Here is a 23,975-nt window from a genome sequence, read left to right as displayed (position 1 = left end):
TAACTGTCCTTTTTATTGTATCATAACTCTTCTCTAATTATTATATATGTTTTCCCTTTACTCTTAACTGTTCAATATTTGTAATATCAGTGTGATCACTTAACCACAACATTGTGTAATTACTAATAAATTTAACTGTCTCATATGATTTTTTATATTTAAAATCTCTAATTAAAATCCCTAATCCTACATGATTTAATTTCTGTTTAGGTACCACCTTTAGGCATAATTATACCCTTTATAATTTCTCTTGCCTAAATAACTGAAGAGCTAAATTGCTATCAGTTTCCACTTTTAGATTATAAGCAGTTTCTTACTTTCACTAGATGCCATCAAATGAATAGTTTAGATAGAGCTCATCCTAAAATTCAAATATAAAAATCTGATTTCTGAAAATTTTCCAAAATGATAAAATCCTCAAGCATTCCAAAACTATACTCAATGAGACTATCATCCCAGTTATGTTGTGTGATGTCAATGGTAGTGTATGTGGCAGTTAAAGCTCTGTTTCTTTGTTTTCGCATTGACTTGAACAAACTTTAAACAGTATGTTAAGGACTTTTATTAATCATTATGTACTTTTGATACATGTTCTTGTTTTAACAAAATTATGTACAAACTTACTGTTAATTATTATCCAATTTATAGCATATTTTGTCTATGTTTAACTTATAATCTTGAAGTTAATTTTAACAAGTTGGCTGCAAACAATGTTCATACTTCACATATTCACTGCAAGTCTCAAGCTGAGTGACTCATGATATTGCTAAGATATTTAAGAAGAGAACAGAAAAATGAGAGTTGAGAAGACTAATGCTAGAGCATTAAAAGTACATTAAAAAAAAACAGAAATTAAAAGCAAGCAATTCTTCAAAAAAATATATATTTGTTGTAGTCATCTGAAAGATGAGTATAAAGTTTTATGTTAGTCGAAGAGAAATATCATACATTTATTGAAGAGAAATATCTTTCTCATTATTGAAGAGAAATATCATACATTTTTTCAAAAGAAAATAAAGTACAAACTTTTGAATGAAAAGAATCATCGTTTAATACTGCCAATTTTGGAAAACATTTCACAAGAAATAAAGTACATTTTACAGATATCTCTCTCTTCCTTGAAAAAAAATTACGCTGTATAAGAATTATGTTGCAGAATTTGAATAAAATCATGACAGGAAGATTACCACAAGTTTTATCCTTCTGGAATTGGTATCTAAAAGAAATAAAAACTACTGTTTCAAGAACTGGTGGCCATAAGAAGGAATAAACATTGAGGATTCTTTTGCATGAAAAGTTATACATGATTAGCCTTATATAACATTAATGTGTAAGTTTAGTCTGGTAGCCACCATTCAGTATTTAATTAAGAGAAATTTAGTTGCCAATTACTATTTGCTGTATTTCTGATATATTGACCTGTATATAGGATTGTCTGGTATTCTAGTAGGTGAATAAACAATCTTTGCAAGGTCATTAGTAATTGCAAAAGCCTCAGCATCTCTACCAGCTGAGTCTGTGTGACTAGAAAATTGAAGCTAGCTGGTGTTGTGAACATTAAAATCACTAAGGAAAATCATCTCACTGTCAAGAAAGATGGACTGAAGAAAATCAAAGTTTTATAGAAAGAAGTCAAAGAGTTCCAAGTGATTAATGGAGTTGAGAGAATGATAGAGTAAACAGATGAATATGACAGAACGAGGTAAAGAGATTTTAAGCCAGAGTTATTTGAAAATTCCAAATTAGTTAAGTGTTTGACAGGGAATATCAGAGTTATATATGCATAACCTGCATTCAGATAACACATTCTATTTCTTTTCTAAAGATGGCTTTTATTTATTGCTAGTGTTAAGAACAAATTCTGAAAAGTCAACATAGAAGAAACCAAAGATCCTCAACCTGTATGCAAATAAGGAAAATCCATATAGGCATAATAGGAGTAAATTCAGAACACAGTGGAAGAAAGAAATTGTCCAAAATAATAAGAAACTACATGACCATTTGTGGATTTTACTAGATTAGGGTTTGAAAACAGAAGTGGAATAATGAAAAACCCCAACAAAGTAATGCAGAATACAATGCTGATTCTAACTGAGGTATGAGTTTCCTGTGCCTTATAAATGTAATAAGGTATTTTTATCCATTTCTTTCAATAAATTACCAGGGCAAAATTTGATCACGTTGTAGAGCAGATATCATCTTTTAAGGGCAAAAAAGGTGATATTGTTGTACACATTTAATGTACTTAACAAGTACAGGTCAATGTTGAAAAAAAGCCGCAAGTTAAGGTTGAATTTGACAGAAACGATAGGAGGGAGTATATGATGAGAGCTTTGTCAATCAATTCAGCCCTGGAGATATTGTGCAAGGCTCATGGGGTAGAATTTTTATCAGAGTGGTCTGTATTAACAGGAGAGACTGCTTCTACAGGGATGGGATACACTTAAATAGAAAGGGTGCAAGAATATTTGCTGATGCTATCGAGGCAGTGTTAGGCGGTTCAGAAAACTACTAGCTTGGGGGGGGAGAGGATGGATAGATTAACAGTAGCCACCGCCAGAGGTGAAAGTGATCCTTGCACTGCTTCTATTGGAATGATCAGCATCCTGAAAAACAAGTTGCTGGGGATTTCAGGGACTGCTGGGAGTCATCGTAGAACAAGTAAATACATGGGCAGTGTTAGGGTAGCTAAGAATAAGAACAGGTGCATGTATATTTGTGTGTACACCAATGCTAGAAGTTTAGTAAATAAATTTAATGACTTTGAGGTGCTGGTCAAAACATCAAAGGCAGATATTGTTGGGATATCAGAGATGTGGTATCACAAAGATATAAGAAATGCAGAATTAGATTTTGGGAAGTACAATGTTGTTGTTGTTGTATGTTTTACGGCGCAACGGCAGCTATAGGCCATTATGCGCCGGGAAGTACAATGCATACTTCCCTTCTATCCTGTCTAGCCTTCCTAGACAGGATAGGAGGGGAGGAGAGGTTATGCTGTTAGTTAAGAAACACAAAATCTAGAGAAGTACATCCAGTTGACATGAGTGGCCAGTACAATGTTGAGTCGGTTTGGTGTGACATAAGCACTATGAAAGCAAAATTGAGAGTAGGAGTGTGTTATAGGCCTAATGACTCTAATGAGTATAATGAATAATAGTACAGAGAAAGAGAGTGGGCCAGTAAATCAGAATGTCTTATAATGGGGGAATTTAACTTCCGAGATATTGACTGGGACTTCAGGATTGGTCACTTGCACACTAGCAAGGCTCTTTTGGATTTATTGGATGATTGTTTTCTACATCAGCATGTTTGGGAGGCAGCTAGAGGGAGTAATACTCTAGATCTAATTATCAGTAGTGAGTCTTCATGCATTAAGAATCTGTAGATAAAGGAACCACTATGCGGCAGTGATCACAGTGTGCTGATGTGGGATTTACTCAAAGATGTAACTAATGTCAGGGGTAAAGGGAAGGGTTTTTGCTTTTGTAAAGGTGACTATGATGGTCTAAGACAGTATTTAAAGTCTATACAATGGGACCAACTGATGATGTTACCAACAGCAAATTCTAAATGGGAAGCTACTAGGTTTTTTGTCCCAACTAAGAAATACTTTTCAAGGTTTAGGGCTAAACGGATGAGAGATGAACTAATGAGACCCGTGGCAGAGAAAAAAAATGCATGGGAATGCATATAAATTATCAGGAACACAGAAGCCTATGTCAGACATAAGCTGGTATGTATTCAAGTCACAAAGGAGGTTAGGCAGGTGAAGGCAGATTATGAGAAATCTTTGGCAAAGGATGCAATGAAAAACAAGTTCTTTACTTATGTAAACTCTAGAAGGAAGAGGATGGATCAGATTAGTCCACCTGATATCAATGGTTTGACTGTTGAGGACCCTGCTCAGGTAGCTGACAAACAGAATGAGTATTTTGCATCTACATTCACATACGAGGAGTTATTCAAGGAGGAGAAGGCCAGATGCTTATCAAACTCTAACAGGAAGTTAAATGATGTTTTTGTGATAACTGAGAGGAAAGTGGAGGATAAATTGTTGAAGTTAAACATAAGAAAGGCAACTGGGGTGGATGGGATCTATCCAGTTATATAAGCAAACCCTTAGCCATAATTATGAGAGCCTCCTTGGACTCAGGGGAGGGCCCATGGACTGGAAATATGCAAATGTGACCCCAATTCACAAAGGGGGGTTCAGAGGGTGACACAAGTAATTACAGACCTGTTAGTTCTGTTCCAGGGAAATTAATGGAGGCACAGGTTAAAGAAGCACTGCAGGATCATCTAGACAAGACTGAAGTAATAATTCAGACATAGCATGGATTTGTTAAGGGGAAGTCTTGTCTGACCAATTTGATTGGATATTACAATGAGGCCACAAAGGAATTGGATGCAAAAAAATAATTTTCATATCATATACTTGGATTTCAAAAAAGCATTTGATACTGTTGCACATGGAAAACTACTGTACAAGTTGGAAGAGTATGTCATTAAGGGCAAGTTGCTGCTATGGATAAAGGAATGGTTGAATGGGAGAAGAGAGGGGTAATCAATGGACACTGTCTTCATGGACTAATGTTGTTAGCGGAGTCCCCCAGGGGTCTGTATTGGGCCTATTGTTGTTTTCTGGTTTATCAATGATATTGATGAAGGTATATGAGGCTTAATGTCCAAGTTTTAAGATGATACAAAGATTGATAGGGTTGTTAATGACTCTAATGACAGTACACTACTGCAGCAGGATCTAGAAAAGTTGAGCAGATGAGCTGAGAGGTGGCAAATGAAGTTTAACATTGACAAATGTAAAGTACTGCATATGGGTAGTAGTAACCCCAGTGTAATGTTATCAACTGTGTGGTACTACACTTAGGGTGGTAGAGAATGAAAAAAACCTGGAGGTAATTGTCCAGTAACTGTTCAGATATGAAGTTTTTTGAGCAGTGCAGATGGTCTGCAAGAGTAGCTCATGGTGTCTTGTCAATGATATACAGGAATTTTTCTAACAGGAATATGGAGGTGATTATCCCTTTGTATAAGGCAACAATCAGGCCACAGCTTTGTTTGAATACTGTATACAGGTCTAGAGGCCTCATTTTAGGAAGGATGTACAGCTGCTTAAAAAAAATACAGAGAAGTGTAACGAGATTGGTGAATGGAAAAAAGGGATGTTCTTACCAAGAAAGGCTTAAAATCTGCAAATTTCAGCATCTGGGTACAAAGCAACTGTGAGGTGATCTGACTGAGGTGTATAAGGCATTGAATGATTTGAGCAAGCTCAATGCTGATGGGATTCTTCCTCTTGCCCAGATTAGTCGTCTGAGGGGACATAAACTCAAATTAAGGAAAGGAAGTTGTAGAATAGATGTGGGAAATTTGCTTTTATCCATGGGGGGGGGGGCGGTTGATTGCTAGAATAATCTTCCATCTGTCATTGTACAAATTGACAGCTGAAATAAATTGAAGGCAGAACTAGACAAACGTTTGTGTTTAATGGATGGGTGAAATCATTTTTTTTTTTTTTTTGGCTGATGCTATATAAGCTAGCATTAGTAGAGGCATCAAATTGCCTCTACTAATGCTAATGCTAATAACATAAGAACATTCAAAGAAATTGATTTTCATTCAACTGGTTCCAAAGGTTCCATACATTCAATCTTAGAACTACAAAATAAAATTTAATACAGAATGATTGCATCCAATCTTTACTTTCTCTGTCTTCCCTGGCTAGAGCTTTGCAACGTGGTTAGCAAGTTCAGAGTTATGCATGTTACATTTGAATCTCCAACATACACAAAATATGGTAATGCTATTGTAGTTTCTATCTCGTGTCTGTTCTCGTATATAAAATGAAATTACATAAGGTGGTAACTCCAAGTAACATTCAAATTGCTAAAATAATTATATCTGAGCAACTAAAATGGAGGCAAGACTGAATGCAGAAACTTCAGCTTAACTAGAATTTATATATTTTTTAACATTTTTAAATAATTCAGCACTATACCATTATAAATTTGACAATTAGTATAACTAGGAATACAAATACAATATTTAAAGATGACTGAATAAGTTTAATTACAAAATAAAATTAACTGTTATTAGCTTATAGGTTAATTGAAATTGAAACTAGAAAAAGTTTCATTACAAGCAAATGAAATATACAAATTTCACTAATCCACTACTTCCAAGCTGCAATGGAACTATAATACATTGTTTAGGTTACTGTATTTTATTGATAATAAATTCAAGTCAGGATTATAGTTCACAAACAAACACCACAAGAAAAAAGGAACGAAAGCCCCTAAGACAAAGTAAAACAAAACATAATTAGAAAAACGTACATCATATGAAACCCAATTAAATGCAGGAACTGCTGAACGATATACGGGTGGACACAAATTAGTTAGGCAACTTAGTAACTGAATAATTTGCGAAATATTAATTGTAAGGTACCAGTTCAATGGCAGATGAGTAGTATTGTATCCTAAGTTTGCGGATCGATGGTGCTAGGTGTCCACGTGTGTGTTTCAAGTCCACGTATGAGTGAGATGTAGTTCGCGGTTGTTCATCATTCTTTCTGTGTTCTTGTAACGATGGAGACGTATTACGGCACTGAAAAAGCGAAATGCTGTCTGTGGTTTCATGAAACTCATTCCGCTGTGCAAGTGCAACGAAATTTCGGTCGAGAATACCAAAAAAGTTTCATTTTCCAACAAGATGGCACACCCTGTCACTTCCACACAGCAGTTACTTCTTACCTCAGTGCTGAAGTCCCAGTTTGGATTGGTTGTGGAGATGTTATTCCATGGCCACCACGATCACCAGACCTTTCACCCCTAGATTTCAGTGTATGGGGTTTTGTAAAAGATCAGGTTTACAGTCCACCGCTTCCGACATCCATTCTTGAATTGAAATCATGAATCAGCACTGCACTTGGTTTGATCGACGTGAACATGCTCAGAAACATATGGCTAGAACTGATTTACCGATGGGACATTTGCAGAGTAACGAAGGGCAGCCACATCAAACATTTGTGAAAAAGGTAAAATTTATGTGTTTCACTATCTTATAATCATGTGTACTCTCATGTTTGGCTGTATACCTATGCATAATAAACCATTTATTTTGCCCAACTAATTTATGTGCACCCTGTACAATGTAACTGAAATTCACAAAAAGAAAAAAAAACCCACCCTCATAATAATAATAAATACACCCAGTCAGGAGAATATTAATAGTAAAGTTTAAAGCTTTTAATAAAATAAATTCTTTCAAATGTCTTCATTAAAATGCTAGCTGCTCTTACTATGTGCAGTCAGGTTTGTTGATTTTGATGTATGTTGTTTATCACTTTCCCTGCTAACAAGCACAAACCATGCTGAGAAAAATTCTACTCCATGAGCCTTGCACAGTGTCTCGAAGACCAAATTGATTGATATGGCTCTCAACATGTACTCCCTCCTATTGTGTCTGGCAGAATTGAAGATACTTTCAAATTTAATCCTAACTTGTGACTCTTCCCCAACATTGCCCATACTTGTTAAGTAAGTCTCAGATCTCCTACTCTTTACATCATTGATGCCCATGTGTACAAAAATATCACTTTACATGCCCTTAAAAATGACATCTGCTGTACAGCATCATCTACTTTTGCCCCTGGCATACATACCATAGTCCTACTCCATCCATCCATATTGCATAGCATATTTACTATTCTGATAATACAGTCACAGACAATAACTATCTCCTGTGGGACCAGTGCATTCTGCCTTGGCGATTGCAGCTGTATTGCTTGATGGACAAGTGGGGGCTCTGGCATTGAGTTGGGCAGCTCAGAATATAATGGCCCCTCCCATTTTAATTCCTTTGAGGGTCACCACTGTTCTTCAAGCTCTCATAAACAACCATCAAACTGAGTTCACACCTAATTTTCCCATACTCTTTGCACCAAACACACATACAAAGACATCCCCCTTAACTCCATCATGACCCATTCCAGATAGGTCCACAAATGTTGCACATTTTATAGGCTGTGATTTGCAGGAGAACTGTCCCTTCATTCCTTCCCTGAGCCACAACACTCCCACTACTGCCATTGCTTTGCTGCTCTAGTCTGAGACATACACAGTGTGCCAATTAAATAACAAGACTGACGCTACTACAAAAAAAAAAAAGAATAATACTAATGACAAAGTAAGGTTATATATTTTTGAAGTAACCACCTCCGATATGTACACACTGTTTACATCTTTTATACAAGTTTTGAAAACACTTCTGGAACTCCTCTTTTGTTACCACTTTCAGCTGGTCGGTCACTGCAGCCTGGATGTCCTCTATCGTCCCATATTGAGTTCCTTTCATGGCTGTTTTCATTTTGGGGAATAAAAAGTAATCTGCTGGAGTCAAATCCAGCGATTTAGGGGGAGTGGGTGTTCGATGACTGAAATTGATTTTTTTGCCAAAAACACTCAATGCATCACTCAACTTTCTTTTCTTGTTGCTTGAAACTCAATGAATGCAGTACGAAATGGGAACAAATTTTTCTCTTACCAAATTTTTTAGAATTTCTTGTACAGATTCCTTATTGCTACCAATCATCTCAGCAAGCAACCTCGCTGAAATTGTTCTGTCTTCGGTCACAATTTTTCTAACCTTTGTGACAATCTCCGGGATTAGAGATTGTCACAAATTCATATGAATTTGTGACAATCTCAAATCAGACAAAGATCGGTCGGCCAGGTTGGGGATCATCCTCTAACGACTCGCGTCCTTTACGAAAACAAGAAAACCATTCAAACACTCTTGGTCGAGACAAGCATTCATCAGCATAAATTTTTTTTAAATCGTCAAAAGTTTCCATAGCACTTTTTCCCAATTTACAATTTTCTGATGACAAGCACAAAACTACTATTACTCTTTCCGTCATAAATCAATGACAGGACAAGTTTCAACTTGCACTCATTGGAAAGAGCGCACACTAGCAGATCTAATCATGTACTATTTGGCCTGTTACTTTAATACTAAATGCAGAGCGCATGCAGTCTCGCTATTTAATTGGTTTTTTAATCTGTAATCTGTTATTTAATTGGATTTGTAATCTGTCCTATTTAATTGGTGCACTGTGTATTTCTGTTTAAATTCAACTAAACAGATAGATAGAAATCTAAATACAATAATATGTATTATGCTATACTGTTATGTATGTACAGTTTTAAATTAGTTATAGCCTTATTCATATTCTGAATTATTCCAGGAAGGTTTTTATACCAACAGCACAAACACTAAACCTATTCACAGTAAGGGCAAAAACTTGTAAAACTGTTTCTTTCCCTTTTGTGACTGGATACAATAATAGCAAATGAAAAATTTCCTTTTCTGCTTTTTAATTGAATGAATATGATATTGTTGAAATATTAATTTTAAAAATATTTTTTCTTAAAGCAATATTTCACATTTTAAAATGTATACTTACTTCTTTTTTGTTCAATTCCTCTTCCAATTTCAGAATTTTAGATTTTTGATTATCTGTGAAAGTTTCATATGATTTCTTTGTACTCTGAAGTTCTCGTTCTTTTTCTAGTGGCCAAAATATACATTTAGAATGTAAGAATGAGCAACAATAAAACAACAAAGTAAAACTTTATAAATTTAGTTTTTATTACTAATTACCAAATAAAAGTATGTATTAAGGCCAGATAAAATTAGTGCATATATTTTTTTAAGTCTTATCATTGATTAAAGGTTAAGGAATCTACTATTGGTTCTAACGTTAAATTAGATGTCACTAAACTGTCACCTCCATTATGGTATAATGATTTTGTTGTGCATCAACTCCTTTGGAAACGCAAATTTGAATACTCTTAATGACCAGAATTCCTAATCTTAAAGACTGTTTCACTTAGGGTTGTGTTAGCTGTTTTCTATTTGTCATGCAGGGTTACCATGCATGTATTATACTGTGCTTGTATGCTGAAAATCAACCTAGAATACATGTATTTACAGAAAAATTAATACAGATGCACACATTCCTGCACCTGCCCAAGTATTGGAACACGTTTTGCTGTTTGGTGGTAAAATAGCAATAAAAATTTAAAAACAGGCTAAAAACAGTTATAAATTGTGAATGATAGAAAACTACACCTTTTTGAAACTGTTGAAGCACTAATTGTAGATTAGCCACTGATGCTGCATACTGCTGCACTTCATCCTCCATGTGTGATAGCTGGTTAAGGGCTTTATCTCTTTGACTCACAATAATTCTAAGTTGTTCTTGTAGACTTTCTATTTGCAGTGTAGCCTGGTAGCTAGAATTATATTTATTTTTAAATTATATCATTTTAAACATAATCATTTTATATTTAAAAAATTTTTCAATTCACTTAAAAAAAAAAAAACAGCTTTAAAATAAAAATTTTATTTTGCAATAAAATATACAATAATCCATTTATGCTAACTTGCTATCACTGTATGTAGCAGCATCTCCCAAACTGTGTTCTGTGAGATGTGAACAAGTGTTACATGAAAAATCTTAATTAATAATTAAAAAAATAAAATAAATAAATTTTGCACATTTCTAGCGAACACCACTTTTGTATCATTATAATTTTTAACAATTTTTTTTTTGGTTATTAATGCACTGGCATAGACTAATAATCAAATAGACAGCGGTACACTTTATTTTGGCAGGCTTTGCATAAAGAAGTATACGTAAAGGTAATGACATCTACGAAAAAGAAGCAATGTAGTGATCTGCCATTCATATGCGATTTAGCCTGGAGTACTTGGGTTGAGGGGGAACAAACCAACATCATACATCGTTTGGGTGGATGAAACAAAGTTGCCTTCTGCTGACGTGTTCTTGCATGTTTACACAGTGCTGGTGGTGTGGTGCAGACTATCTTTGCAATTATGAGATTAGTTCTGCAGTAGGCCAGAAAACTAGTAAGCATAACTAAACTCACTTCCTTTTATATATATTTTTTTAATAATTATCAGTATTTCGAAATATTATTAAAATAAATGACCATGGATATGTGGTTGAAAAAAGGAACTTTAAAATGAGAAGCAGTACTTCTAGTAGTGCAACTGTGGTCAATGAAAACAAACAATATTGTCACACTTCAAAGTGAGAATGAACAATCGCAGCCTTTTGTTCTCCAAAATTTCCGAAGTGAAAAAACAGGAGCCAACTAATAGAGGACCAAAACGAAAGTATGAATGATGACATTTATTTAAATTTCAGCTTTAGATGTGTTGTAAATAAATATGCTCCCGATGCACAGTGTGTCGGTATGTAATAAAATATTAGCAAACAGTTCTTTGGCTCCTGCTAAACTTTGTAGGCATTTGGAAACCAATCATGCTGAATACAAAGACATAATAGAGGCAGCGGGACTCACCGAAAAATTCTAAACTTTCAATGCTTAAACTTGCTAAAACAGACAACAAAAATGCAACAGAAGCATCTTATTGAGTAAGTTACTGTATTGCACTAAACAGCAAAGCTCACACTATTGGAGAAACACTTATCAAGCCTTGCGCAAAAGATATTGTAACATGCATATTAAATGAGCAGTCTGCTCAAAAAATTGATGCAGTACAATTATCAAGTAAAATTAAATAACATACAAGGTAGTGCAATTGCATCCTTTCTGTACGTAGCCATCTACTTAAGTAGTTATAAATTGGCATCATTAAGTATATCTCATATTGCGAATACCTTCACGAGTTGCCATGATATTGCACTAACTCAAATAAGTAACGCTTCACCATAGGAGAAGACTACAGTTATTTATTCTCAGCAGCTACCATCACCCATACGGCACCGTTTCAGAGCTTATTGGCTCCTCATCAGTGGGTGGGCAGGTACCCTGGTGTTGCAATGATGACAACCCAGTTGCAAAGTATAACTCCACAATATGAGAGAAGCCTGATGGTGTGGAGTAATTTAGATTACAGAATAGTTTAGGGCTAAAGCCTCAAGTTATGTAGGGAGTTAACTGATGTACAAGTTAGTGCAATTGCATCATTTCTGTATGTAGTCTGCTACTTAAGTAGTTATAAATTTGCATCATTAAGTATATCTCATATAGTGAATACCTTCACAATGAGTTAATGATGCAAATTTATGGGTGATATTATCTGCTGAGAATAAGTAACAATAGTCTTCTCTTATGGTGAAGCATTAATTATTCTCAGCAGATAATATCACCCATACGGCACTGTTTTGGAGTTTATTGGCTCCTCATTAGTGGGTGGGCAGGTATCCTGGTGTTGCAATGATGACAACCCAGTTGCGAAGTATAATGATGCCAATTTATAACTACTTAAGTAGTTGGCTATGTACAGAAATGATGCAATTGCACTAACTTGTACGTCAGTTAACTCCCTACGTAATCTGAGGCTTTAGCCCTAAACTACTCTGTAATCTAAATTACTCCACACCATCAGGCATTTCTCATATTGTGGAATTATACTTCGCAACTGGGTTGTCATCATTGCAACACCAGGGTACCTGCCCACCTACCCACTGATGAGGAGCCAATAAGCTCCGAAACGGCGCCTTATGGGTGATGGTATCTGCTGAGAATAAGTAACAATAGTCTTCGCCTATACTGAAGCATTACTTATTCAAGGTAGTGCAATATCATGGCAACTCGTTGTGAAGGTATTCGCAATAGGAGATATACTTATTGATGCCAATTTATAACTACTTAAGTAGTTGGCTACGTACAGAAATGATGCAATTGCACTAACTTGTACGTCAGTTAACTCCCTATGTAACCTGAGGCTTAGCCCAAAACTATTCTGTAATATTAAATATCTTTCTGATGACATAAAAAAGAGCTGGTTTGTCGACTGAAACTTTGCAGTGAATATTCATTGCAGACAGATGAATCTACTGACGTTTCAGGACTTGTGCTACTAGTATTTGTCCAATATAGATTTAATAATACTATTGAAGAAGACCTGCTTTTTTGTGAATCTCTGAAAATCAACACCACTGGGGAAGATATGTTCAACTGCATCAACAATTTTATCACAATGCATGAAATTAGTTGGGGAAAACGTACTGATGTATGTACTGATGGTGCTCAAGCAATGGTCAGGAAGATAGTAGTAGTAGTAGTAGTAGTGGTGGCATGTGAGGCAAGAAAGCAAATGTATGAGCTTATGTAGCATCAGCCAAAAAAAAAAAAAAAAAAATCACACCATTCCCTCCAAATGCCTGTCCAGTTCCTCCTTAAATTTATTCAACCTATCAACTTCCACAACGACAGATGGAAGTTTGTTCCAGCAATTAACCACCCGCTGGCTAAAGGCAAATTTCCGCACATCTATTCTACATCTATCCTTTCTTAATTTGAATTTATGCCCCCTTAGGTTCGTAATCTGAACAAGTGGAAGATCCCATCAGAATTCAGCGTGCTGAACCCATTCAAGGCCTTATACACCTCAATCAGATCGCCGCGCAGGTGCCTAGTCTCCAGCCACTGCAATTTGCAGAACTTAAGCCTCTCTTGGTACGAGGATCCGTTCATTCCCCTCACCAATCTTGTTGCCCTTGAACTGTGATGCGAATCTTAAATGTGGAACCACAAAGCACTAACAGTCATTGTGTTCTACATAGACAAGCTCTAGCAGCTAAAAAATACCAGCATATTTAAAAATTGTGTTGGATGAAGCCATAAAAATTATAACCTTGTCAAATCTCAACCACTTCAATCCAGATTATTTAAAATATTGTGTGATAAAATGGTTAGTCAACATAAAGCACTTCTTTTACATGCTGAAATAAGGTGGTTATCCAGAGGCAAAATATTTGTTAGACTTTTTGAACTTGGTAGTGAACTACTGGTATTCTTCATTCCTGGTAACTCGGGGTGAAATTTTATTGACTGTTTGACAAATTGCTTGTGGCAAATGAGATGCGTATCTTGCAGATATTTTTTTCAAAATTAAATGAAATTAATCTGTCACTACAAGAATGTGACAACTTTTAGTACAATTGATAAAATTTCATCCTATAGAAAGAAACTGGAATTCTGGATATCTTCTGTAGAACTAAATAATGTTGACTGCTTCCCCATGTTACATGAATTTTTGATAGAAATAAATTCTACAGTCCACGAAGAAGTGCAATTTTACAACACTTACCTGACTTGCAGTCATCTTTATTTGAATGTTTTCCAAAAACCACCGATAATAATTCTTGGATTCGAAATCCATTTATAATTACAGTCAAACCAGGCTTCACTATGCATGATTATGAAAGCCTAATTGACTTAATTTCTGACTCAATTTAAAACAGAAGTTTAAGGAACTTCCACTAAATTTTTGGAGTAGCTTAACAGAACAGTACCCCAGTATGCTGGCATGTAGTATCAGCCAATCAGGCTAAACATGCAATTCGAGTATTACTTCCTTTTGCTACAACTTATTTATGATACTGGCTTTTCCTATTATACTGAAACAAAAACTAAATATAAGAATAGACTTGATGCTGCACCCGACATGATTCAATTTTCCAGCATTATACCTTATATTAAAGGAATTTGTGATTCAAAAACACGGAAACACCAACCCCATTAAAATGCAATTAATTTTTTCCTTTTAAAAATCATAATTTGTGTTGTTTTGGTATGTATGTATATAACTTTTCTTATGCAGAATACAGCTTTAATTTTCAGTTTATTTTCTAATTTTTTTTTTTAATTTCAAAAATGAAATGCATTTGAGCATTAAATATGTTTTTTTTTTAATTTAAAAATCAAATAGCCACAAAAGAATATAAGTGTCCCATAAATATATTGTGAGATGAAAAGTGTTCCACGACTAAAAAAGTTTTGGAAACACTGGTATGTTGCAAACATGTTTTTTTTGCAAATCAGTAAAAATGTCACTCTCAAAATTTACTTTTCTAAACATTGATCAATTTCCTAAATTAGAGAAATATTTTTGACTTTTCATCATAGTTTAAAAAATTTCTTTGCTATAAAGCAGGGTCTTCAATCCATGAGTTTAGTTCAGTGCTCATGACAGCCCAAGATTTTATATTTCAGTTCTATATTTGATACAATTTTCATTGTGCTGATTACATTGCTGTCATTAGTTTTTCTATTGGATAATGGGTTCAAAAGCTACATTAAATCATTTCTAATAATTTATCTAATTCTTCCTTAAATTTATTCAAACTATATACTTCCACAACATCAGATGATAGTGTGTTCCAACAATTAATTACTCTCTCTTGCTGAAAGAAGCAAATTTTTACACAATTATCCTACAGCCATCCTTTTTCAATTTAAGTTTATGTCTCCTTATGTATGTCATCCAAAAAGAGAGAGTAAGGATGTCATTAACATTTAGTTTACTCAATCCATTTGAAGACTTAACAATTTCAATCAGGTCTCTTTTCAGGTGCCTAGTTTCCAGATTCCGCAACTTGCAGAACTGAAGTCTTTTATGGTAAGAGTTGCCCTTTGCTCCTAAGCAATTAGACTAATCTAACTGCTCTTCACTGCACCCTTTCCATGGATCCACATCCTTTCTAAAACAAGACTTCCAGACCTCCGTGTAGCCTAACCATTGCCTTATAGGGCCAATGGACTAATCACCTCCTTGTCTCTGCTGACAAAATTCCTATTTATCACTGACAGAATGCCATGAGCTATCCTCTAGCAGATTATCAACAACCACTAATAAAAAAATTCATGTCAGACAGTTCAATTACCTCCAGGTCTTCTTTCTCCTCTATAGGGTGTCTCAAAAATACTGGTACAAATGTTTAGGGGAGGTAGGTAATATCTAAAGGAATATGAATCGCATAGGAACCCATAACCGGAAATGCCATGGGAAAGTGGTAGCAGAGGCACAAGAAGCAGAAATGACACATGACAGTAATTAGTGGCAAACGTTTATCTGATATAATATTAACAATGGAGTACGAGATGGATGCATTTCATGATGTTACAATAGATGCTCGAAGGTTCCACCAGGAGACGCGATGCGTGACGCTGACACAGCATGGATTGGCGGACATGGTCGAAGACACCTAGAGTTTCTTTGACAATAGCAGCAGCGCAGACAAGTCTTGCCACGAGATCCATTTCCGTCTCCACAGGCGATTCATACACGATACATTTGAGGGCCCCAGAGAAAGAAATCAAAGCTCGATAAATCAGGTGAGCGTGGGGGCCAGCAGGCAACGGGTCCACCACGGACAAGCCATCGATGCCCAAAACGCCTGTTCAAATGGTCACGAACACACCTTCCATAATGGGCAGGCGCCCCATTTGAAACCAAATGTTGCGTCTCACATTTGCTGGAACATCGTCAAGTAATCCTGGTAGATAGAACTTGTTCAAGAAAGATCCGATATTTAGCGGAGTTCATGCGGGATGGTAACAGGTATGGGCCGACTAAACAGTCACCGACCATACCTGCCCACACATTTATTGCGAAGCAATGTTGTGCCGCATGGGGGCACACACCGTGTGGGCCCTCTGCTAATCCATACACTAGGTGCATGTCTGCCAGCTCACAGTTCGTATATCGATGCGTGTTCTCCTTGTGGCGACTACTGCTTGAATGAGTAAACCAGAAATTTTCCCTCTCGTGAACTGATGAACAGCGCCGTGTACTGACTTATGGTGACGTTTCCAGTTATGGGTCCTATGCAATTCACATTCCTTTAGATGTTACCTACGTCCCCTAAACATTTGTACCAATATTTTTGAGACACCCTGTATTTTGGGTGTGGTACCACCCAAATGGTATGTTATTCTGGGATTAGTGCTCCCCATATATAGTATCCTTGCATTTTTAAATGTTAAACCTTAACTGCCATTTCTTAACCTATTAGCCTAAATTTTCTAGGTCTTGTTGCATCATACCTTGATTTATATTATTAATCACCTTTCCAACCTTCATATCATATACAATCTTTCACGTTAACCTTGATATGTTTTCATACAAAGATAAAAAAATTACCATCAATATCATTAATAAATATGGAAAACAATAAAGGGCCCACTCAACCTTATCCCACACAGCCATCCTTTTATCCATAGCAGTAAGCTGCCTCTAATGCCACACTGTTCCAATTTGTTTAGGAGTCTTTCATGTGTAACAGTATTGAAACCTTTGCTAAATCTAGCATTCTAGCATTAGAATTACAGCATTAATAGAGACACATGATGCAAGAAAGCAAGTTTATATATCATCAGCAGAAAAAAAAAAAGCTCCTTCCTGTTTCACCCACCCATCCATTCATTCCAAATGTTTGTCTAGCTCTGCCTTGAACTTAAGTTGCTGACCTCCACTACAACAGATGGCAGTTTGTTCCAACTATCAACCTCCTGCTGGCTAGAAAAGGTGAATTTCTGCACATTTATTCTACAATTGTCTTTCCTCAATTTGAATTTATGTCCCCTCAGGTGAGTAGTAGTAGTAATGGAGGCTTGTGAGGCAAGAAAGCAAGAGCTTATGTAGTGTCAGGCAAAAAAAAAAAAAAACCCCCAATTTCACATAACCATTCCCTTTAAAAGTTAGTCCGGTACCTCCTTGAATTTATTGAAGCTATCAACTTCCACAACAAGTAATGGAAGTTTGTTCCAGAAATTAACCACCTGCTGGCTAAAGGCAAATTTCGGCATGTCTATTCTACAACTATCTTTGCTCAATTGGAATTTATGCCCCTCAGGTTCGAAATCTGAACAAGTGGAAAAATCCCATCAGAATTCAGCATGCTCAACCCATTCAGGACCTTATACACCTCAATCAGATTGCCTAGTCTCCAGCCACTGCAATTTGCAGAATTTGAGGCTATCTTGGTAAGAGGACCCCTTCGATCCCCCCACCAATCTTGTTGCCATTCTCTGTACACACTCAAGCAATTCAACATTCTTCTTAAAATGAGGCCTCCAGACCTGTACACAGTACTCAAGGCGTGGCCTGGCCATTGCTTTATACAAAGGGATAATCATCTCCTTTTCCCTACTAGCAAAATTCTTGTATATCACTGACAAACCTCATGACATACTCTTGGCAGTCTGTCTGCACTGTTCAGAAGACCTCATATCTGACTGCACAATTACCGCCAGGTCTCTTTCATTCTCCACTATCCTGAGGGTAACACCGCCCAGTTGGTACATTAATCTGGAGTTACTGCTACCCAGTTGAACTAATGAGACATATGGCAGAGAAGAAAAATGCATGGGATACATACAAATTAATGGGTGACATGGAAGCCTATGATAGATATAAGTTGGTCTGTAACCAAGTCACAAAGGAGATTAGGCAGGCAAAGGCAGATTATGAGAAATCCTTGGCAAAGGATGCAAAGAAAAACAGAAAAGAGTTCTTTACCTATTTAAACTCAAGAAGGAAAGGGATGAATCAGATTGGTCCACTGGATGTTGATGGTTCAACAGTTGAGGATCCTGCCCAGGTGGCTAACAATCTAAGCAAGTATTTTGCATCTACATTCACACATGAGAAATTCAGGAAGGGGAATGTCGTAGGTGAAATAAACATTGGCAGTGAGCTAGATGATTTTCTAATAACTGAGAGGAAAGTGGAGGAGAAATTGTTGAGGATAAACATAAAAAAGGCACCCGGGGTGGATGGGATCTATCCAGTTATATTAAAGGAGGCAGCAAAGGAAGTAAGCAAACCCCTAGCCATAATCATGAGAGCTTCTTTGGACTCAGGGGAGGTACCCATACACTGGAGATGTGCAAATGTAACCCCAATTCACAAAGGAGGATCAAAGGCTGACACAAGTAAACCTGTTAGTTTAAATTCGGTTCCAGGAAAATTAATGGAGGCACTGGTTAAAGAAGCACTGCAGGATCATCTAGACAAGAATTCAGTTATAGCTCAGACACAGCATGGTTTTGTTAAGGGCAGGTCTTGTCTGACCAATTTGATTGGATACTATGATGTAGTCACAAAAGAACTGGATGCAGGGAATAACTTTGATATTATATATTTGGATCTTAGAAAGGCTTTTGATACTGTTGTGCATGGAAGACTGCTGCACAAATTGGAGCAGTGTGGCATTGGAGGCAAATTGCTGCTATGGATAAAGGGATAGTTGAGTGGCAGAAGACAGAGAGTGGTAATCAATGGACACTGCTGAACATGGACTAATGTTATTAGTGGAGTTCCTCAGGTTTCGGTGTTGGGTCCATTGTTGTTTTCTGTATTTATAAATGATATTGATGGTGGTATATCAAGTTTAATGTCCAAGTTTGCAGACGATACAAAGGTTGGCAGGGTTGTTAAGGACACTACTGATGCTATGCTACTGCAACAGGATCTGGAAAGGTTGAGTAGATGGGCTGAGAGGTGGCAAATGAAGTTTAACATTGACAAATGTAAAGTACTACATATGGGAAACAGCAACCCCAGAGCAATGTATAAACTCTGTGGTACTACACTGACAGTGGTAGAGAATGAAAGGGACCTGGGGTGGTTGTGCAGGCAGATATGAAGTTTTCTGAGCAGTGCAGATGGGCTGCAAGAGTACCTCATGGTGTATTGTCGATGATATATAGGAATTTTTCTAGCAGGGATAAGGAGGTGATTATTCCCTTGTATAAGGCAATGGTCAGGCCACACCTAGAGTACTGTATACAGGTCTGGAGGCCTCATTTCAAGAAGGATGTAGAGATGCTGGAACAAGTACAGAGAAGGGCAACAAGATTAGTGAATGGAACAAAGGGGTGTTCTTACGAAGAAAGGCTTAAGTTTTGCAAATTACAGTGTCTGGGGACTAGGCACCAGCAAGGTGATCTGATAGAGGTGTATAAAGCCTTGAATGGTTTGAGCATGCTCAATGCTGATGGGATTCTTCCTCTTGCTCAGAATAATCACCTGAGAGGACATAAATTCAAATTGAGAAAAAGACAGATGTAGGATAGACGTGAGGAAATTTGCCTTTAGCCAGCGGGTGGTTGGTTGGTGGAATAGACTTCCATCCCTTGTCGTGGAAGTTGATAGCCTAAATAAGTTTAAGGCTCAGCTGGACAGGTATTTCGAACGAACAGCGGGGTGAAGTGGAAGTGGTTATTTTTTATTTATTTATTTTTTTTTTTGGCTGATGCTGCATAAGCTTGCTTTCTTGCATCAAATGCCTCTACTAATGCTAATGCTCTCTCTCTCTCTCTTTCTCTCAGGGGGTAACTCGGGATTTTTTTTTTTTTTTTTTTTTTTTGGCTGGTGCACCATAAGCCCCAGGCTTCCTTGTACCATATGGCTAGTAATAATAATAATAATAATAATAATAAAAATGACTACTCATGTGTGAATGTAAATGCAAAATACTCATTTAGTTAGCAGCTATCTGCGAATGATTATCTACAGTCAAACCATTGATATCAAGTGGACCAATCTGATTCATCCCCCTCCTTTTAGAGTTTATATAAGTAAAGAAGTCTTTGCTGTTTTTCTTTGCATCCTTTGCCAAAGATTTCTCATAGTCTGCCTTAGCTTCCCTAACCTCCTTTTGTGATTACAGAGTAGCTTATATCTACCACAGGCTTCTGTGTAGCCTGATAATATATATGCATCCCATGCATTTTTCTTCTCTGCCACAAGTCTCGTTAGTTAATCTGACATCCATTTGGGCCTAAACCTAGAACAATATTTCTTAGCTGGAATGCATCAAAAATCCTAGTAGCTTCCAAGATTACTTCCTCAAATGTTTCTCCTTTAGAATTTGCTGTTGGTAACATCATCAGTAAGTCCCACTGCATAGAATTTAAAAAATATCTGACCACTGTAGTCACCTTTATGAGAGCAAAAACTCTTGCGTTAGAGGCGCCTCCATAGCCAGGTGGGCAGGAGCAGCAGTGCGTAGCACACGCTTCTTGATTAGACCGGGGTTCGAACCCATGACCACCAAATACGGAGAATTCGGAAAGGTCAGGGAATGATCACCACATATTTCCTGAGCAATATGGCCTTAGTTGCTAATGCTCTTAAAAAACCAAATAACAAACAAACAACAACCCTTGCATTTACCCCTGATAGTAGTTGCATCTTTAAGTAAATCCCACATCAGTACACTGTGATCACTGCCACCTAGTGGCTCCTTTACATGTAAATTCCTAATGCATGAATAATCACTGCTGATAATCAGATTGAGTGTTACTCCCTCTGGTTGCCTCCCAAACATGCTGCTGTAGAAAATAATCATCCAATAAATCCACAAAAGTGTTGCTAGCGTGCGAGTGACCAACCCACAAATTCCAGTCAATATTTCGGAAGTTAAAATCTCCCATTATAAGACACTCTGATTTATTGGCCCACTCTATTTCTCTGTATAATTATTTATTGTACTCATCTGAGTCATTAGGCCTATAACAAACTCCTACCCATATTTTTGCTTTCCTAGTGCTTATGACACACCACACTGACTCAACATTGCTCTGTCCATCTATGTTAACTGGATGCACTTCCTTAGATTTTGTGTTTCTTAACTAATAGCATAACCCTCCTCCCTTTCTATCCTGTCTCTCCTTCCTGTACACATTGTACGCCCCCAAATTCCAATTCTGCATTCCTTATATCTGTGTGACACCACGTCTCTGATATCCCAACAATATCCACTTTGTCCACTGACTACATTATATTCCCTGGAAAAGAAGTCAAGCTTACAGGTCTATACTCAATTTTACCTTTGATCCTCATTTATGAATATAGGAGACATTCATGTATCTCAAATCCATAGGGATCTCCCCTGAATACAAGTATGTCCTCATAATTATGGCTAAAGGTTAACTTACCTGGTTTGCAGCTTCTTTTAATACAACTGGTTAGTTACCATCAGCTCTTATTTACTTATAGCCTAAGGAATATTTCTTCCACTTTCTTCTCAGTTAAAACAAAATCATTTTAGCTCCTAGTTATAACTTGGTAAAACCTATAAGCTGAAGCAGGTGGACATCCAACAGAAATACCAGGAGGAGGTCACTCATCAGGCTAAGCACTGAGGAGAGTCTTGGACTCTCCTCAGTGCTTAGCCTGATGAACTAGAGGCAGCATGGACACTCTTTAGGACAACTCTATTTGATTCGACAACCAAAGTTTATGGTAGTTCCCAAGTTGGTCCAGAGAAGAAACAAATAGCTGGGTAGAGTGAATCTGTGAAAGCTGAGATGGACAAAAAGGCTTGGTGGCAAGAATACCTTTCATCAAGAACCAGCAGGGATTATGAGGAATAAAAGGTACCGAGAGAAAAAGCCAAGCAAACAGTCATAGCAGCAAAGTCAAAGTCATGGGATGAGTTCAGAGAATTTGTGGATATGGCAAAGAAATAAAACCAGACTGTTCTACAGGGTCCTCAAGAACATGAAGAAGAAGAAGGAATGTCCCCTGAAGTTCATCAAATCAAAGGAAGATTCGCTTCTAATCAAGGAGGGTGATGTTATGAATAGGTGAAAGGAGTATTTCCAGGAACTCTCAGCAGGAGGAAGATCACAATAGTGAGGAGAATGATATGTCTCGCAGAGCTAAGTGAGGCTATATGAAAAAAACGGAAAAGCAGCTGGATATGATGGCATAACACCTGAGATGGTGAAGTATATGGGTGACGCAGGAAAGGATCTTCTATTGAGAGTGATGAAGCTGGCATGGAAAAGTAAGAAGATAATGGCAGACTGGAATTCATCAGTCACTGTGCCCATTTTATAAAAAGGGTGACAACTGGTAGTGCCGAAACCATCGAAGAATTTTCTTGCTTAGTGTATGGGTAAGGTGTATTCTTGAATACTAAAAACAAGGCTCAGGAAAGAAGTGGAGGAGGCAGCTGGAAGAGGCCCAATGCAGGTTCATGGAAAGAGCAAACAAGATCTTATCTTTACGCTCTGGCAGATTGAGAAATCCATTGAGTATGACTCAGAAGTACACCTTTGTTACCTTGACTTTGAGAAGGTAACATTTGATTAAGTTCTATGGTGTGAGTTATGGGAGTTCTGGAGAAGAAAAATGTTAGCAGAAGCTCAGTAACTGCCATTAGGAGTTACTACAAGCAATGCCACAAATATGTGAAAACTGGCAATGTGAAGTAAGAAGAATTCTCAACAACATCAGGCACGAGGCAAGGAGACATTCTCTCCCTGTATCTCTTCATCACTATCATGGATGATGCCATCAAAGACTGCAAGGCACATACCCAGCCCTTCCAGTTGGGAAATTGGATGATGAGGCTTGTTGCCATCTCTGAGCTTGCTTTTGCTGACAATGTGGCTTTGATACCTAAGTCACAGGAAAATCTTCAGCATAACCTAAACATGTGGCAGAAAGTTATGGTGAAAACAGGAATGATCATTAGCTCTGGCAAGACCAAGTTTATAATAATTTTCCACAAAGCTGTATGCCATCTGATCACCTTAGATGGGAAAAAATATTAAGCAGGTTCAGCATTTAAAGTATTTGGGATTATCCCAAATATCAATAGATGAAGAGCTAAATGCAAGGATGCTTATACCATACCATAAACTGAGGGCTTATCAGCAAGAAGGAAGTGAGCAAGTGGATCATTTTGCTATTAGTAACCCTAACGTATCGCATTCATTTTCTGTCTTGTGAAGGCTGACAGCAGACCTTATAATCCCCACCTTGTTTTTCTGGCTACCTGTGTGTTCTAATAAATTTTTAGAACACACACTTTGCCACTAATGATATTAAGAGTATAAGACTGGCGGAATTATTTAACAAGTACAGGTCACTGTTGAAAAAAAAAGCGTTGAATTAGGGTTGAATTTGAAAGTGTCTGCAATTCTGCCCAGACACGATAGAAGGGAGTATAGGATGAGAACCTTGTCGATCGATTCGGCCCTGGAAAGATTGTGCAAGCTCAAGGGGTAGAATTTTTTTTTTTTCAGTCTGGTCTGTACTTGTTAACAGGAGAGACTGCTTCTACAAGGATGGGATACACTTAAATAGAAAGG

The 23,975-nt window shown here is 37.0% G+C and overlaps 1 protein-coding gene across 1 annotated transcript in view; it reads right to left on the bottom strand.

Annotated features, from left to right (window-relative positions):
* The window catches only part of LOC150076856 (uncharacterized), a 227,007-nt gene that overhangs the window by 53,095 nt on the left and 149,937 nt on the right, over window positions 1–23,975 (bottom strand). The window contains exons 16-17 of the mRNA XM_090385702.1: window positions 10,156–10,319; window positions 9,488–9,591 (exon numbers count right to left, since the gene is read on the bottom strand). Of these exons, the coding sequence (XP_090241828.1) occupies window positions 9,488–9,591; window positions 10,156–10,319 (268 nt within the window). The remainder of the gene's footprint in view (window positions 1–9,487; window positions 9,592–10,155; window positions 10,320–23,975) is intronic.

This window comes from Mastigoproctus giganteus, chromosome 12 (genome assembly GCF_048544385.1).
Source record: "Mastigoproctus giganteus isolate SK-2022 chromosome 12, ASM4854438v1, whole genome shotgun sequence".
Taxonomy (NCBI): domain Eukaryota; kingdom Metazoa; phylum Arthropoda; class Arachnida; order Uropygi; family Thelyphonidae; genus Mastigoproctus; species Mastigoproctus giganteus.
The sequence above is the reverse complement of the archived record's forward strand: the minus strand, read 5'-3'. Positions and strand labels throughout refer to the sequence as shown.